This window comes from Hypomesus nipponensis, chromosome 9 (assembly GCF_054491055.1).
Source record: "Hypomesus nipponensis isolate SF chromosome 9, ASM5449105v1, whole genome shotgun sequence".
In the NCBI taxonomy this organism is placed as follows: domain Eukaryota; kingdom Metazoa; phylum Chordata; class Actinopteri; order Osmeriformes; family Osmeridae; genus Hypomesus; species Hypomesus nipponensis.
In genome coordinates this window covers 8,996,810-9,016,087 of record NC_140369.1, presented here as the reverse complement: position 1 = coordinate 9,016,087, position 19,278 = coordinate 8,996,810, and the positions used below count along the sequence as shown (strand labels likewise).

The 19,278-nt window shown below is 48.4% G+C and overlaps 1 protein-coding gene across 1 annotated transcript; it reads right to left on the bottom strand.

Moving 5' to 3' along the window:
* Positions 1–9,713: 9,713 nt before the first annotated feature.
* dyrk3 (dual specificity tyrosine phosphorylation regulated kinase 3) lies at positions 9,714–19,215 on the bottom strand. Its single transcript, XM_084705710.1, is given in 8 exon segments — positions 9,714–10,865; positions 10,868–11,208; positions 11,211–11,562; positions 11,966–12,382; positions 12,513–12,825; positions 12,980–13,182; positions 16,183–16,292; positions 18,283–19,215. Coding segments are annotated over 8 exon segments (1,815 nt in total). The 5' UTR covers positions 18,326–19,215; the 3' UTR covers positions 9,714–10,829.
* Between the last annotated feature and the right edge of the window lie 63 nt (positions 19,216–19,278).

Below are 19,278 nucleotides of genomic sequence, written 5' to 3'. Positions count from 1 at the left end.
CATTTCTCATTTGTTCTCTGTTTCGTTCTTTGCACCTGCACAGGACAATGTGTACTGAACAGAATGAGAGAAGGGAGAGGCCTGGCTGACAGTGGTTTCTGTGTTGACGGTCATTTGCATTTCAGCCTTAGTGTTAAGATACACATTGAAATACACATACAGTACATGCACACGTATAGATTCACACATACAGTTGCTTCAGAGACCTGGTAGAATTATGTGTATAAGAGCGAAACACTTCTTACTGGGGTCTGATCTGGAAAGTCTATCTTTTGTCTACCAAACACTAACACACACCTCCCCTTTTCTCTCTTCCTCTTTCTTATACCTCACTTCCTGGTATTCTCAGACACCGCCTCTCATTTCAGAGTTCCCTTTAACATGCTCACAGTAAGGAACACTGGGGGGTGGGGTGAAGGCATCACTATTTCTTTTTCCTCTCTGTGCTCTCCAGCTGCCTTTAAAGCATGCCCTTCGCAAGGCAGGCCTATTTTGCTGCAGTTATTACAGGGCACAACCCTAGAAGAATCCCCTGCACTGCCCAGATGAAACTGAAGCTGGGTCCTGTTATAGACCACTGGTCAGCCTGATTTCATTTTGAATTCCTTGGATTTCCTGGACGCATGCCCAACTTTGGACATGGGTGAACCCAGTAACCTTCCAGTGCACAAACACACACATAAGCACACAACAATAGATATCGTCTTCCAATTAGCGTAGAGACAAAACAATGGTACCGGTGAGACATCAGCTCCATAAAAGCAGAACTAACTAACAAACATAAGGCAGTAAAAGCATACAGGTCTCTCTCTCTCTCTCTCTCTCTCTCTCTCTCTCTCTCTCTCTCTCTCTCTCTCTCTCTCTCTCTCTCTCTCTCTCTCTCTCTCTCTCTCTCACAGACACACACAGTCTGTTTCTGGCTCTTACTCTCTCTCTTTCGCACTCAAACAAATCAGTAATAAAATCCCATTGCCGCGCCATAAACATTGTAGACTCTAAGGCTGTGCTCGGTGAACACAATGTTCTGCCTGATAGATTGAGAGCCTCCTCCACACGCACAGCCATCTGGATGTACAGCTTCACAATGGCCATGTACAACCTGTGCCATAATGGTAGAAAAGAGGCTGTAGTGTGTACTGGTCCATGTTTGATTGGCTGTCTGTAGTCTTTGGAATGCTGACATCCTCCTTAATTCATGCAGCTCATGTATTTTTAAGTGTGAGAGCTCAGAAGGTTAATTCACATTATTCTGGTGTTTTTCTCTCCTTCGTTCAGATCATCTCTGCAGCTCAGCCGCAACCTCTCAAATCAGACAGCAAAGAACAGACTCACAAAACATGAGCTCAAAAACCAAGATAGTACACAATGGAGGACAGCACATTATCAATCAGTCTTCTTGAATTTCAAACACACGTAAGCACACACACACACACACACACATACAGTAAATATACACCCACAAAAGCACAGCATGTAAAGGGTTTGTCATCCATGAAATGGCTGGCTTTCACTAGGCCTACCACTACCATGTGACCATTAGAGGAATGTCCCTCACTGTGTGTTCATCCCTGAACTGTGGCAGGAGCACAGAGGGGCCTGCACAGAGAGCACAGCCTGCAGCCCTGTCACGCGCTGGCCTCCTCACTCTGCCCAAAGGCCCTTGGACAGGAGGGGGCAGGGAAAGGGATGAGGAGGAGGGTGGAAGATGAGGGGAGAGAGAATGAGCAGGGGGGACACCAGGAGGAGAAGACAGTTACAGCAGGCAACAACTGCAACAATTTGTAGAATTTGTTGTTTTGTTGCTGTCTCCCTGACTTTCTCGGAGTCTCTGTCAGTACACTGTCCTGAGTGTGTGTGTGCATGACCGTGTGTGCATGTGAAGACAGCCTCTCACGTTTGAGTCACACTGACATTCCAGTGTCCCCTGATGAACAAGGGTTTGTTTGAGTAGGACTGCTGCTTAGCCTACTTCTGATGCCAGGTCCTCTTATGCCCTACTCAGTTGGAAAGAATGTCCCACTTTCCTACACATAGACACAAATGCCCACACGCACACACACTCACTCACACACACCCACTCACACACACACACACGCACGCACACACACAAACACACGCACACACACACACACAAACACACACACAAACACACGCACACACACACAAACACACACACAAACACACACACACTCACACACACACACACACACACAAACACACACACACTCAAGCTCCTGACCCACTGACACATGCCATACAGGATGCTCCAGTTGTCCCACACAGAGAGAGAGAGAGAGAGAGAGAGAGAGAGAGACAGAGACAGAGAGAGAGTGACTGGTTCTGAATGGACTTATTAGTAATTTGGCGAAGGACCCACTTCTTTACAGACAGAACGTCATTCTTGTTTCACCAGGACTCTTTCTGAGACAAGCGACCCCGCACTGGAAACACACACAGACTGGCACACAGGCATGCATGCATCAACACACACATAAATACACGCCGACCCGCAGTGGGGGTCCAAATAAGGTGTGCTCAGAGAGTCTTGTGTCTGGTTACAGAGCAATGGTGAAAAAAACTAGGGCCTATTCACGGAGTGTGTGAGCATGTGTGTTTGATGACCCAGAAAATGGCTTATGAGGGCAACCAAGAACAAGCCTGAACAGAGACGTTACTGTGTGTGACCTTTCTACACGTGTGTCCTTAACAGATTCCACGAAAGGTCATACATAATGTTTATGTTTGGACATTCAATCCGATTGGCCTTCTCGTCCACTCGCCCGCCTACTGACGTCACCATGACAACCTGCACACCTGTTACCTTCCCCTCTCGACTTCAAGAGCAGGCCAGGTGCAGGGCGAGAGAAAGGTTAACCCCTTTGTGCTCTCTCTCTCTTTCTCTCTCTGTCTCTTTCACTCAGTCTTTCACTCAGTCTTTCATTCAGTCTAGCTCTCTCTTGCTCTCACTCTTTCTCTGTCTATGTCTCTCTTTCTTGTTGGGCAGAGTCTCCTAATCCAGTAATCCATGTTAATCCACATCAGATTACCAGGGGGAAAAGAGCCACTTTGTGCACAAGATTACCCTACAACATAAATCACACCCATACAGATGGTTGTGTGCTGGAAGGGGTTGTTAAACTATGCTGGGTACTCAAATGAACGGCTGTTCAGATACTCCCCTCGCCTCTCTCTCCCCCTTTCTGTACATTAGCTAAGGTCAGGCCTGTACTCCTCTAATCCTGCCAGTCTGATTCCTGTCACATCTCTGCTCTGCTCACAACCTACTGCCCCACTGCTTCACATACACACACTCCCTCCATGCGGTCTACTGTCCCTGCAGTTCCTCCACATATTCTACTGTGCCTGCAGTACCTTCCTACTGTTTATTGTTTCTGCCCTCATCCTCCTTACAGTTGAATGCCCCTCCACACATATACCTCTGCTCCACTTCTCTCTCTCAGACCCTCCGAGACAGGTGACACAGACGTCCACGTCCAGTGGCCAGGAGTCTGTAAAGGACGAGTTTGTCATGTGTTCCTAGAGTCCTGTGCAATCTGAACGCCCCACTGGGCACTATTTTTACCTTGGCGAGTTACCCCTCCTGCCTTAACACACATACACACTCACTCATATAGACTCATATGCTGTCTTAGTAGGATACTCCTCTCTCTCCACCATGCCTGTATATGGTTGTACGTGGCAGACAAACCAGCCCGCCCTGTCCTTTGCCAGATTTCCATACCATGACCCTTTGCTTACCACACGCACTGCCCCTTCGGATCTGCCTCACCACAAACTTTGTACCCTTCCACACGCACGCAGCCATGCACACAGCCATGCGCACACACACGTGCACTCACACACGCACACCTTTTCACTGTCCAGGAGAGGAATAGGAAAAGACTAGCGTACAGTGAGACAGTATATCACTACAGTGCAGTAACTCTACAGACCCACTGACAGAAGACCTATTGAAGTTTCCACTTTCCATAAAATTGTCTGACAGAATTTGAAATCTTAGGCCCTTTACCTCAGGACACGTACGGTGTGTCCAAACACAGGTTACCTGTGAACCAAGAAGAGAATCCCAATTCATGGTTTAGGGTGAGTGTCAGTGTGGAACTCTGTGTGTATAACACACATCTCCGTTATCCCTGACCAGTAAACACCAACCACCATCAACTAGGTTTTTATTTCAGGGACGGTGCATCCAGGATTCACTACAACAGAGGTAACAGGGAGGTCATGTCCAATTGAGTCATATTAAGACATCTATTGCAGGGTTTTATAGAATTGTGACAAGAACAATGTCTCTTTTTTTACCTGTCTATCTATTGCTTGAAACAATCGGAAAAATGACTTTTGGGATGGCAGATCTGTGTGTGAGCTGCTGTTTGGTGTTTCACTTTGCCTCCCAACACATAATGAGCAGGTTTTTATTTAGACCAGTGTTTCAGGGCCCCATGACTGCTCCCAGCAGGAGAAGATTTACAATAACCCTGCAGAAATGTTTGAATTATTCAAGCTCTGTTGATGGACCTATTACCACACTCCATGAACATGTTTCTCTCTCTGTGTGTGTGCATGTGTGCGTGTGTGCGGTTGAAAGGTTCAGAACCCAAATCCATTAACATGAAGTCCCGTGAGTGGAGTTCTCCACGCCGCATGTTCTTGCGCTGTTCTCTCACTTTTATTCTCTTCTATATCTGGAAGGCTGTGCTGTATTATAAACCAACAGACACGTTTTGGATCTGAGTGGATGCTTCTTTGTGGCTGGCTGAGAAATGTATATATAAATCAATGTATATATACATCAAAGAACAATCTTCTCCTCCTCTCCTCTGCTCTGCAAGCCCTCCCCTCCCCTCCCAGGGTGAGTTGGGGTGGGTTCCTGTCAGCACCAGATTGAAGCAGGGTCCTTCAGACTCAGGCCTCTTCGCACTGACATGGAAAAAACACTCAGGACAAAGACTCCCACAGCTGCTGTGAGGGATAAGAGAGGGAGGAGAGAAAAGAGAGGAGAGAGGTCTGCAGTACTGACTATGAGGGGGCAGCAGTGCTGTTTTGGGACAGAACACACCACATAGTTCAGTTTAAACATTAACACAATACAAAACAAACAGACACTCCCAAATGTTGGTTTGTCTGTGGCTGAGTCGTTTCTGGTGTGTCCTTGTGATGACGAGTTGTTTTATCTTGTGTTTGGTGGTTAAGGGACTATATGAATAGAGGGTTTATTCCCATAGCTCGGCGAGACAGTGCTCCTGCTGTCACCTAGATATGGTAATGAGCACATAATCCACTCAGCAAGCAGCAGAGACCTTAAGAGACCATGCCGAAATGACAGACTGCCAAACAGACAGGTATGCAGACAAAAATACACTGTCTGGCTTGGTGGATGATTTGAGACACATATTGATGTCCTCTTGCTTGCTTGACCTGCAGTTTCACCATGATCCCAAACATGTGTCAAGACATGTGCATGACGTGTGTGTGTATGTTTACTTGAAAACTGTGCCTCTCCTTCCGCAAACACTCACACACGTACTACGTACACACAGAATGCTGAAACAGGATCAAATAGGTAGACAGACGCACACAGGAACAGAAGGGGGGGGGGGCAGATGAACAGACATGGAGGCTAGGCTGGTGGCTAGGAAGAGTGACCTCCAGGTCATCTGTCTCCAGCTTCTTTGAGAGCTCTCTCCTGTCTCCCCCATGAAACCAAACACCTCCCCTGAAATAACCTGTTCACCTAGCAACACAAGACTCCTGCAGCAACACCTCCTCTAGTACCTTCACAGACAATGACGTCCTCTTTCACCCTCATCTCCCCCGGCTACTGTTTCGGTGCCTGCATCAGTTGAACTCCTCCATCGTTAGCCTTTGTCCTGGATACAGGAGCATGGAACAGCACAGCAGGCCAGCCCTGCTGTGTCTGGCAGGCAGAGCAGCAGTGAGTTTACCTCAGTGTCAGGATGAAGATGGAGTACCCCCTGGTTGTCTGGCCCACTGCACTGCAGCACCATCATGTAGAGGATCACTGACAGACATCCCATACACTACCCCCCCCCCCTCTTCTTCTTTGCAGCAGGGCTGGGATTGAGAAAAAGGAGAGAGAGTGAGGGAGGGACAGAAAAAGAGTGAGAATAAGAGGTAAAGTGGTTGAAGATGCTGACTTATTGATGAGGATTCCCTTTATAAAGAATTTTACATCCTTGTGTTTGTAGCTCTCACTGTTTGTGCATCTCTTTTTATAACTCCACAAACCCAATGACACTCTTTGGATTTGAGAGGTTTTCAGTAGGTCACCTCGAAGACTTAAACCACAGCTTTTTAGTGCCACTGATTACCCCTGTGAAGGTTGCATCTGGTGTTGCTATGCAGACATGGTAGCTTGAGGCTCCAGGGTAGATGGTGAAATACACACACACACACTCGGAATCAGACACATCTCTGTAGACAGTGAGTCATCTTCTATTCCAGGCATTTGCGACCTGACAAGCCCACGTAAACAGAGGAACAGAATACTGACCTGGTGAATGCCCACATGCTGGGATACCAGGCCTGTCTCCAAGGAGTTTAACTGGGGCTTCCAATGCCATGGAGACTCTGGAACGTAAACCAGGAACACAGGAAATATATTTGGCTGTTTGAGTTTGCCCACAATCTTTCTCAGAAAGCCAGCACCAGAATTCCTTACGAACACCCGACTCAAGCACGTGCACAGACGCACTTTTGCAGTCGTGTGAGTTGGTGTGGAATGTGGAATGGTGGGTTGGGTGGGCAAATGTTCCTGAAACTCAGCCCCACCTCTCACAACGATCTGCATCTGTTCTGCCTGTGTGGGCATGTGCTCAAGTTTGTCGGTGTGTGTTTGTGTGTGTGTGTGTGGGTCAAGTCAGCTGTGCATGAGAGTCTTTGTGTTGGCATGGCTGTGTAAAAAGTCATCTGCCAGCCTGGGCACATTGGGACATGTGTTTTCTGAAGGAAAGAAGTGTGTGTATGTGAGAGGGAGGGGGCTCCATCTCTGGTTACAACTTCAGTCAGCTGTCCTCATGGACATCAGCCAGGTGACCAACACACAGACAAGGTGATCACGAACCCTGTGACTGTCTGGTGCTGCTGTCTTCTACCAGAGTTAGGCTTGGTTTCCATCACATACAGTATCTTCAATGTGTTCATGGAGAAAGTTACATGACTGGCTGTTTGTGAGTGTGTGTGTGTGTGTGTGTGACAGACAGAGAGAGAAAAGAGGATGAGTAACTTGCGTCAGAGCATAGCTGCTTCTGTCAGTGGGTCTGCTGAGTCATAGCTGTAGCCTACCCAGAGATATCAAAAGCAGCCAATAGTCCCATAGACAACTGCATCACAACCCGAAACCCCGCCTCCACTGCCATATCAGCACTGTCACTCTCCTTGAGATCTCTAACAACATAACATTCCAAAAATATGTTACATCTAACATAGCTCAGACAAGTTATACCCAGATGGTGCAGTGAGCAGATAATGACTAGACCCTCCAACACACACACACAAACACACACTCAACTTGAAACGGTGTCGAGGCTCCATATGGTCTACAGGCTAAGACTCTAACCGCCCTCAGGGAACTTCTGAGAGGAGCAAACGAAGAAAGGAGGGCAGGAGAGCAGAGAATAGAGGAAAAGCAGTTAATAATATCATCCGAATAGGAGGGTGATGTCTGGGAGTTCTAAGACCAGAGTCAGTGTGGCAGTGGGTGAGCTTCTCCATCTGGTCCTGGAAGCTGGACTGGCCTGTAATGACATTGTTTTAATCTGCTTTATGTACACACACACACACACACACACACACACACGAACGTGTGTGGCGGTACTGGGTTATCTCTCTAGCTCATACTCTCTTTGATTTGGGGATCAAGCAACAGGAAAACAGGATTCCAGATGACTCAGTTAAACTCACACAGCCCTGTAAACACATACTATGTTTGAAGACTGACACCAAACAGGTTGTGTGTGTACGTGTAATGATCTGAGTGTTGTGCCAGGGTCCTCCTCTGTGTCACCAGAACTCAGCAAACAGAAGGTGACTAAACCCACATCAACTGTACCTCAGAGAAAGGTGACCTTTCCATCAACACAGCAGTCATGGAAGTGGGTAAGAGAAGGAGCAGAAAACACCAATGAGTATTTCTTGTTAGAGACTAAAGTAGTTTTTAGTAAAAAAACAAGTTAAACCAGACTAACCAACCCCACAAGCATTGGATTAGACAATAACAGTAAGCCTGCCTGGCTGATTTGATTGCATATTTAAAGCTGCGCGCACACACACACACACACACACTGGCCTTAGCCCTGGTTGTTAAATGTTTAGCGTCTGGTCTGGCGAATTATATGGAAAAAGTTTCTTAAGTGGTGATGTCATTGGGACAGACAGCAGGCAGGATCTCCAGAGCTCTGAGCTCTCTCCCTGACATACATAGACTCACACAGTGGCAGGGCAGACGGCAAACAGATGGAGGTGTCTGCCTATCTATAGCTGGTCTTTGAATCCATGCACACTTCGCCTCAAACCATTTACACTGGGTCAAATACAGTGTCTATTTATACCTGTGTTTGTCAGATGCTGTAAACTGAAGCGCGGCTGTTTTAAGTCTCTTAAAATGGGCACAGGGCAAACAAACACCGCTCATTAGTAGGGCAGATGTCAAAGGTCAGCAATGAACCAATCAGGCTACTCCTCCTCCCAATGGGGCAACCAACGTGACGTGGTCAATGAACTGAAAATGACCTTCAACGTGTCAGTCAAGGACACAGACAGCTAGGAGTGTTAACAAGATTAACTTTTTTATCCAAATGATTGACCGTTTGTGAGGCATACAGACAACTTGGGTTCAGTTAATATTCATTTTATTTTCATTCTTAAATCTTAAAAAAGAAACTATTACAAGTTCATTTGGTTACTGTACAGTTTCTCTTCTCATGGTTGCTCTGTCTTAACAGTTCTGATTTCATGCTGGAAGACCTAACAGCCTCCTACTAACTCACACACCACTAGTACAACAGGACAGCATACCAACATCTGCATTTCCATCGGTCATCATGTTCAGCACACAGCAGTAGGAACCATCTCTATCAAAAAGAAAGGAACAGAAGGAGTAGAAAACCCTGACAGTGTCACAGAGAGAAAGCAAAAGAGACAAGGGAGAGGAAAGAGATGGGTGGCTTGAGGTTTTACCCTGAACTCTTGAGTGGTCTGGTCCATACAACATGCACCTGGTATAAATGTGTCTGTGTGTGTGCGTCTTGGAGTGGGAAGGTGGGTAAAAGCACCATTATTCACAGTGTGTAAGTTAGAGTATCCCTGCCAAAGCCCTATGAAAGAGAGAGAGAGAGAGGAAGGGGGGAGGAGTGGTAATCTAGGTCAGATTGTGGAGCAGGCCTCTATCCACAGAGCACACATCCACACGCGAGAGCACTCTCACAGGACAGACGACTGCAAATACATTGGAGCTGATAAGGGATGTATCAAATATTTGTCCCTGAAAAAATGTCCTCAGCACATAATCCCTCTCCTCTGGGTTGAATCTGCATCTTTAACCCTTTGAGTCCTGGCTCATACTGTCTGCATTCCTGCCTCTACAGACACCCCTCCCCCTCCACACCTCCCTCCACCACACCTCCATCACCCTCCCTCCACCACACCTCCATCACCCTCCCTCCACACCTCCATCACCCTCCCTCCACACCTCCATCACTCTCCCTATACATCTCCACAAGTACCAATGTGTGACAGGGCAGAGTGCCATGTGCTACACTGTACCTCTCGCGTTCAAACACCAACATTCCAAACACTCAACATTGAAGTGCGTGCTCGCGTAATGTATAATGTTCTCTGTGTGTGTGTGTGTGTGTGTGTGTCTTTCTCTTACGCACACCCAGCAGCCTCATGCAAACGACCTTGACAAGTACCAATAGAAACAGTCCCATCCGTGAGAGAGGACTGGAGAGACGCTCCTCCTCTCTCCTTCTCACACCGTCCTTCAGACAGAGGGATGTTGGGGACAGAAATAGTCCATCCCATATCTCCTCTATGCCTCACACACTGGTACAACATTCCAGACACACACGCACTCACTGACATGCAAGGAACAGAGAGCAGAAGAGGAAAATTCTGATAGAAAGATGAGAGGGGGGATGTACTGTTAACCTAACAACAGCAAATCACTATGTAGCAATTTGGTTACGTGTGTGTGTGTATGTGAGCTGCTAAAGCAGATCCTAAATCATGATTCATTAACGCTGAAATCCAAGATAATTGAACATAGTTTTTTTTTTTGCTACCTGATACAACAGTCATCTTTTAGCCCTTAGGATGTTCACACGTTTAAAACGCCGTCCTCAGAAGGATGGTGAGATATGAGCGCTGAGTGTGAGTGAGTGGCCGTGCAGGTGTGCTTTAGTGCGTGATTTTTGGGACGCACACACGTGAGAACACACATACACAAGTCAAATACCCACTGGTCTCCAGCACAGACAACTCACTCCACAGCGCGGTTATCAGGAAATAAAAAGATCTTCCACCATGGCTGTCACAGAGAAAGCACACAGCCACTCAGTCAATCTGCTGTAGAAAAACCTTTATAGTCTTTGTAATTGTTCAGCTCATATAAAGGTTCCAAATCCAAGACCCTAGGTGCCGAGAGCCGCTTTGTAGAAAACAAACAAAGAAAAATGAATACAACCCAACAAATTTAAAACAGACGCTACACTCCTGGCCACTGTCCCCTACTCCCCCGGAGCGAGGGCTGAAGAGGAGGTGGAGGAGGGGTTGAGGGACTTGTCTCTCTAGGAGACCAGCTTGGGCAGGACGGTGCGCAGGGGTATGCTTCCCCAGAGTCTCCCATCGTGTTGCTCCTCAGTTTGTTGTTGGTGGCTGCGGTGGTCCCCAGACCAGGGCCCCCCTTGGCCAGGATGGAGGGGAAGGAGGTGCTGTGGTGCTCAGGCAGCCTCTTCACCACGCCCCCATGGCTCTTCTCCGTCACGGGCAGGGACTTGGGCAGGCGGCGGTACAGCCAGGGGTGGCGCAGGGCCTGGGCAGGCGTGAGGCGGGACGAGGGGTCCCAGTCCAGACACTTCTTGATGAAGTCAGTGAAGGTGGGGTCCTCGCAGCCCTTCAGGGCGGCGCTCCACTCCTTGCTTCCCGGGGGGCCTCGCATCTTCCCCGGCGGGAGCGGGCGCCCGTCAGGACGGTGGCGCCCGTCGGCAGAGTGTTGGCCCCGCAGTAGCGCGGGTGGCCCTTCGAGTTGATGAAGTTCTTGGCCCGTTTGGCCTGCTCGAGGATCTTCTGCGGAGGCATGCCCAGCAGCTCCATGACGCAGGCCAGCTGGTCGCCCTCGTCCTCCCCGGGGAACAGGGGGTAGCCCGTCAGCAGCTCGGCCAGGATGCAGCCAAAGCTCCACATGTCGATGGGCAGGCCGTAGCGCGAGCCCAGGATGACCTCGGGGGCCCGGTAGAACCGGGACTGGATGTAGGTGTAAACCCGCTGGTGCTCAAAGCAGCTGGAGCCAAAGTCGATCACCTGGAAGAGAAGGAGACAAGGGAGGGAGACGTCAGCTATGTCTGGGCTACGTCAGCTAAGTCTGGGCTACGTCACCTATATCTGGGCTACGTCAGCTATGTCTGGGCTACGTCAGCTATGTCTGGGCTACGTCAGCTATGGCTGGGCTACGTCAGCTATGGCTGGGCTACGTCAGCTATGTCTGGGCTACGTCAGCTATGGCTGGGCTACGTCAGCTATGGCTGGGCTACGTCAGCTATGTCTGGGCTACGTCAGCTATGGCTGGGCTACGTCAGCTATGGCTGGGCTACGTCAGCTATGGCTGGGCTACGTCAGCTATGGCTGGGCTACGTCGCGGAGTGTCGTCGAGCTGTGTGAGTGGGGGTGTGGCAGGTGTGCTGACAGGAGAAGCAGCTCGCGGTACCTTGATGCCGCTGCGTCCCTGCTGCTTGAGCAGGATGTTCTCCGGCTTCAGGTCACAGTGGATGATCCTGTGCCGGTTCAGGGCATCCAGACACTGCAGGATGGAGTGGGCAAACTTCCTGACCAGAGGCAGAGAGAAGCCCTGGAACTTGTTCCTCTTGATCAGCTCGTACAGGTTCATGCTCAGCAGCTCAAAGGTCATGCAGATGTGGTTCCTGAAGGTGAAGTTCTCCAGCATGTGGACCACGTTCATAGTGCCGGTGCGGTCCTGCTTGCGTAGGTGCTCCAGGATGCGGATCTCCTCCTGGGCTTGCCGGTGGAAGCGCTTCTCGTTGCGGACCATCTTGAGGGCCAGGTGCTGCTGTAGCTTGTGGTCGTAGACCTTGGCCACCTGGCCAAAGCTGCCCTTCCCAATCACCTGGAGCAAACAGCGAGGGGCCCTTCCAGTTAGCCTCAACGTTACAGCAGTTGGCTACCTTAATCATCCACAGAGATCTGTGGAAGGACCTTGCAGCAAAGGGGTTCGAGTGTGAACGCGTGCGTGTTACCTTGAGGAACTCGTAGCGGAAGGCTAGGTGGTCGTGTGGAACATGGATGTAGCCCCCTTGTTCATCGTCGAAGCCTCCGTTATTATTGCCTCCGGCGACTGCTGGCCTCTTCTTGGCGTTGGGTCCCAGGAAGTAAATCTCAGGGAAGGAGTGGATCTCCGTGTGCTCCAGGGGGGTCAGCTGGGAGCGATACTGCCTCAAGGCCTGCTCTGGGGTCAAGGGCCCACACAGCTTACCCGTCACAGCACCGTTCAACGTCCCATTGGTCCCCCGGGGCCCCGTGGAGTCTGTGGAGCCCTTGCTGGAGCCCGTGCTGCCAGAACCACACAGCAACAGGTTAGCGCTTAGCTTGTCTCCACAAGCCCTGGGATTACTATGGGCCGACCAATGCTACAGGCTAATAAAGTGACAGCCATGACAACCCAACGTGTGTGTGTGTATGTGTAAGACGTGTGGGCTTCTCCTACCTATCCACACTCCGCTCCTTGGACAGGCTTGGTACCGGGGCCGGCTTACCAGGAGCCTGGGCTGTCACGGTCCCGTTCTGGGCTGTCGCCGTGGAAACAGCATTGATCTTGCGGTTGTAGGTGGAGTCCTCATACAAGTACTTCACCTTCAGCTGACCTCCACGGACCCCCACCTGGTCCTTCATCACCACCTTGTTACTGACCTGGAAGAGGGTGAGGGGGAAACGTGAGACGTGCTGCTGGCTTTTACCATTCATCATACTGTTGCGTTGTACAGAGTGCTATCCTGAGGATGAGCGTGACCAGCTAGTGGCATCGTCTGTGACCAGATACTGACAGACCAATGGTAGGCAGGTGTGACGGCCGGGGACACAGTACAGAGAGATATTCTGGAGCTTGATCCAGGGAGGGGGTCTCTTCCCTCCCTCGGTCCACATCCTACCCTGCCTGAGGTCCAGCCAGCCTGGCCTCTCGTGGCTGGCCTCTGGCTATGGAGGAATACGTACACACAGAGCCCCTGTGGCAAGCCTAGGCCCAGGCTGTGTCCATTACAGCTGATTTGCAAGAGCTACTAGGTGAGGGAGAACCGGTGAAACCAGATGTCGTTTTTAGTTTTTTTGCTTCCTGCTCTTGACAAGCAAATATTCTAATACATACAACACCATGTAACCTTCTAATTACAAAGCAGTCCAGTCCTGATTGTGCTTAATCTCTGTGTGTGTCTCTGAGGCTTAACTACACACAACAGAGAGCAGAGTACCATCCTACCAGCCTGTGGCCAGGGCATGAAGACAGGTGCTGTGGGTGGCACTGTGTCAACCGGGTCATCACAGTTTGGTGAGACTGGGAGCAGCAATGCACTTTCACTTTGGTCATACGGTAAATGGCTTTCACCCAGCCCAGGAATTCATTCTTTCTCTCCACCAGCGGAAAGAAGAACCCTCCACATGATTATGGTGCGCAGGGGAAATGACTGTCATTAAAGTTAGATTACACTCTGGTAAAGGAAGAGAGAGCAGCCCTGTTAATATGGCACACTACTATACACATTGCTGTGGGCTTCTGGGCACATTCATATTACATGAGCTCATGGTTTCATCTTCTCTCTGTCTCTGCCTCTCTCTCTCTCTCTCTCTCTCTCTCTGTCACTCTCTCAACCAATGATGGAGTGTGGCATTGGATAGTCTAACACAAACCCTTCCTTAAACTCTCTTCTCTGACTTGTATAGAAAATTCATATTAAATGTTTCATATTACATCTTTAATACACACTTACCTTACATATATCCTATTTTCTATATGAAAACAAGTCAGACTTTTTCATCTGGAGTATAAAGGAGCTTGTGTATAGCCAACAGTGGGACAATCTGACATAGAATCTGTACTTCACAGAGCAGGACTGGGTCAATAAGACAATACTGAAAGGAGGTCAGTAGATAAAATCATGCAAACACAATCGTTTGATAAACTGAAGTGAGTGATGATGTGTCCTGCTGGACAAGGGCTGCATGTGGAGGCATGTTTAGGTGTGTGTGTGTGTGTGTGTGTGTGTGACTGACTGGTAGGCCTGAACCCAAAATAGAAGTGTTGCAGTGTTGGAGGAATTCCTCTAAGAGCATATAGCTAAGTACTGTACCTCCATAACTTCAAACAGGATTCCCTGAATGTAGCCCTAACCCTAGCACAACCATACAGCTGTATCCTTCTCCAAGTACCATCTCCTGAACCACATTACATGGAATGTAATTAAAGACTGGTTAGACAGTTGCTTTGGGGAGAGGGGGGGCTTACTTCTGCAGATCTACTGCATGTGATTTTGAAAGATAATGTGGACACTGGGTTTGGCCAAAACATTCTGTGAGAGATTGTCTGTTTACATTCAGACACAAAATGGCTGTGGGTGGGACTCCTCATCAAAAGATTTCCTAAACAAAAAACCAAGCCATAAATAGACCAAACTCTACTTTTAATCAAATATATCACTGTTATGAGTCAATGTGTTGTTGTGATACTATGGTTGAAACCTGTTGCAGATGATTGATCTGCTAACACGTGCACACGTGCATGATAACAAAGCTGCTCTCGTTCAAACTCCAACTGTGATTAGTTATTGACCATTGAAAGGAAAGTATAAAACAAACTCAGCATATCAGACAAATAGCCCAGAGTGTGTGTATGCGCGCGCGCGCATTAGATAGGAAAGAGACTGAGATTATGGCCAGGTGATTTAGAGTGTACTCGCTGGGCTGAGCCGAGGGGCAGATGGAACAGTGTTAATCTCTGTGCCCTGGGAGAAACACTGCCGGTTCCTTCTCACTGTGCCTCTCACTAACATGCACCCGTCATCAAGTCTTATAGCTTCCACACACACCTCCACAACTCACCCAGAGATAAACAATTCAGCCAGAAAGACAAAGATAGGGAGAGAGAGAGAGAGAGGGAGGGAACATGCCGGGCGGATTTCTTCCTGCTCTCTGTGCTGCTATTCCACTCCCTCAAGTGTAGAACTGCAGCACGTCTGACGATTCCTACGACACACACTTAATTTCTGACATTCATTCTAACTTTGACTCTGACGCGCCAAGGCCAGATGTCACAGTATGTGCGACTAGGCCAACATAAGTCACACGGTGTTCTGGTAGAATAGACAGTCTCGCAGCAGACAATGAGGAAGTTTGTCTATGTGTTAGAACTCTGAACAGTAGAAGTGGATGAGAGATGGTGGAGGTCAGGCCAGGAGAGGAGGGGGAGGGACGATGATTAGTGATGTTGTTAGTAGGTCAGATTTTCAGGCCCAGTAAATCTTTACAATCTATCAGACTAGCCTCGTCTCCTGCTTGTGTATGCATGTGTGCGTTTCCTGGGGGTAAACATGCTCCCTTCTTCGAATGGCACATGAGCTGATTAGGTAATGAAGTCATTGCTGGGCCTCTTTCACCATTGCTGCACGTGACCCCCTGACACCCTGAAACACGGCCTGTTCATCTCCTTCACCAGCCACTTGACTCATTGTCTCATGATCTTAACTGACTTGGACAGGTTTCCATCACACTCACCTATCCAGTCTGTCAAGGTTGAGTGAGTGGTTGAGGAGGGATGCATTTTTGGGGCGGGGCCGTAGCATCGTTGAATCATCTTAAGAACAGGATGTGAACAGTAGCGGTGTGTTTTCGGGAGGGTATACAGACTGTGTGTGTACTTACTGAGTGTTTTGGTATGGGTGGTAACCCAGAGGGGCTGTTGGCGTCCGGCTCGTCCTTCAGTAGGTGGTCTGTTCTCATGTACGAGTCATACAGCCCATCCCCATGGCGCGCTGGCGGAAGCAAGAACACAACAACTTTAGACTGTGAACTTTTTTGGTAGCTATCATTGACATGTCCTCACAGACCACACATCTCCTCAAACAGCCTGCATGGGGGAACAACTTTGAGGGAGGATTTAGACCCACTTGTTTAAACAGAGACAGACCCACAGGTTTTCATCTCAACATAAGCTCCAAAGCTTAGGCTAGTTTAATTGACCCAAACAATTGTGTTCGGCTAACATTAGACTAGCTAATTCAACCCATTCAACGGTGTTCGCTTGCTAACCCTTGATAGAGTCCAGACCAGCTTAGACAGAGCTTATAGTGCTGGAGAGCTAGCGTTGCAAGTGGTATTATTGGCCTAATGGAGCAAGCAGATGCCTCTGTGACGACAGCATCTTTCCGTCCGTCCATCTGTCCACTAAGGCCCGGCCCTTACAGACACAGGTGTGTTCGCAAATAGATTGATTATACGGAAGGGCTCTTATCACTGAAAGGCCTTGTCTGACAGCAGCGGATTAATGCTATTCTGCTGACCTCAACAGCAGTCAGCGGAACAATGACACACGTGTGCGTGTGACAGAACATGAAGGAACCCTCCAAATCTACTGGATTTTCATCATTGATGAATGACGATAACCCCAGGAATATGGGCTAGCAATTAAGTTAGCACTGTAATTAAATGGAGGCAAACGCAGCTAGCTAGTGGCTTCATAGAGAGCACTGGCGTGCTCGTTGGTGCCGGCTGGCTTTGCCCTCATAGGGAGTTTGTTACCAGGTGGCAGGTGCGTCAGAGCTCCTATCCCCAGTCCTAGTCCTGTCAACATAAGGACTCAGAGGAAGGCTAATCCTGCTGCCTGGATACAGACACATTAGAACTGGATGTGCGCACACACGCTGTAGCATTAGAACTGGATGCTGTGCACACACTTCAGAGAGTACACAGGCCCCATTAGGGATGCAGACTAATGACTCACTAGGGGCTCAGAACTTTTCACACAGCACAACACACCCCACTGTACAAACACTGTTCAAACCTAAAAGACATGAGTCTAAGCTCCCAGTACAAGACTTCCCCATACTCCCACCTCAGAGTTTGTGCCGAACACAAACCAAAGCTACGCAAAATGCCTTCAAACCAAAACAAGGAGTCCTTTTATTGTTCCTCACACTGAGAGGCTTTGAAACACGGTACTGGCAGCCAGGGTAGAGCTGGGGGAGAACAAGGTTCAGACAAACAGACACCAGATCATATGTCATAACGCAGGGAGAGGGGTGTCCAGCGGAGCAGATGGGAGGAGCGACAGAGAGGGTTTCCTGTGCTTCCCAGTACAGTATTCTGAACAGAACGTCCCCTTGCCGTCAGGCTGCTCTATGGCCTATGTTATCTAACACACAAGATACACATGGTGGCAATCAACAGCACTAGGTACAGTAAAGGAAGCAATTCTGAAACATGTCCACCTGAAACAACAAACATCCACTGTCAATAATACCCTGATCATTAGCAGTATAAATACTATGATAAGGAGGAAATAAGGACAATGTTTAGGAACAACTAAAAGAGACACGTTGTCCTTCCACTCCACAAACTAAAGTGAATGAGTCGTTATCGATAGCATCACAAGGCTACAGCTTCGCTTACAATGGAAGAGACCTGCAAACAACAGCTCAGCGTTTTCTGTCTTCTCAGCAGTATTTACAAACAACTCTCAAACAAGAGTTGTGACTACAACTTGCTGCTGTTGAGAGAAACGTTTACAGCATGCATGTAGAATTGATCACATTTAGACTGTGACATCATCTGTATCTATGTACTGACAGTGATTTATACATATAGCAGTCACTAAATAATGTGTGCGTGTCTGTGTGTCTAACAATTGTGACGCTTGTGAATTAGGATGGGGACTTGCAATGTGAACATGAATTAGGTAGCACATCAAAACGGATGACAAATGAGAAAGAAATGTCGAATGTAACTTAATAAACATGTCTTTACCTGCTGTTATTGGCCCCTCTGGTTTCCTGCTTAATATCATCATGATTGCAAATTAAAGTTGATGCCAGCATCCGAAGCCACGTTGAAATAAAAATAAAAATCCTCAGAGCAACTCACTGTGCAGTTGTGTATTGTATTCTTTGTAGTAGCATTGGTATATAGCTAACTAGCAAGCGGTGCCGACGGATCAAGTGACTCCTGAGTCAACTTTGAGGAATATAAAATAATGATGTCAACACTTGTACTTGGTACTTACTATTACCTACCTATACATTCTCGTTATGCTCTCCCAAAACCAACAACACCCAGACTCAGTTGTCTTTCATTTTCCCTCGCTAGCTATCGTTAGCCCTGGCTTCAGCGTGAAAAAGTTCTGGTGATGCCTTTGGCTGTGGGGGTCGTTTCCAACTAGCAGAGGCACAAAAACACCCGTCCGCGTGAGCGACGCTCCCTGCTTCGTCAAAAAGAGGTTGAGTCCAAAAACTACAGGTTGGTGATCTAACCCGAGTGCCCCTCGCCTTTCTCTGTCGATTGATTATTGTATCGATCAAGAGAATCATCCCCGTTCTTGTTACTCTTGTCTTTGTAGCAAAAAGTGCTACTGCTTTTGGCTAGCTGCTCGGTTCACTGATCGGTCCCAAGATTCACCCTCCTTCCGGACAGCTTGGGAAGCTGTTTTCGCTTGAGAGGGGGGCTAGCTATTGCAGGCTAGGCAAATAGCTTTCTAGCCAACTGCATTTAGGGCAATACCCCCTAATAACCGCAGAAAACAAAACCACGGACATAACTTTCGGAGGATATCTTCAATGTGCGCCGGAGCACTACAACGGGAATGTTTAATCCGTCTTCTCTGCTGTACGAGTATCAAATTCGATATGATTCTTCTTATGGTTGCTAAGGGCGTCTTCTAGGGAGCTCAGACTAGTGGTAGCGTCACCAAACAGACAGCAGTGGGGGGATGGAGTAAGGCGTGGCTAAAAGAAACCTCATCTTGGC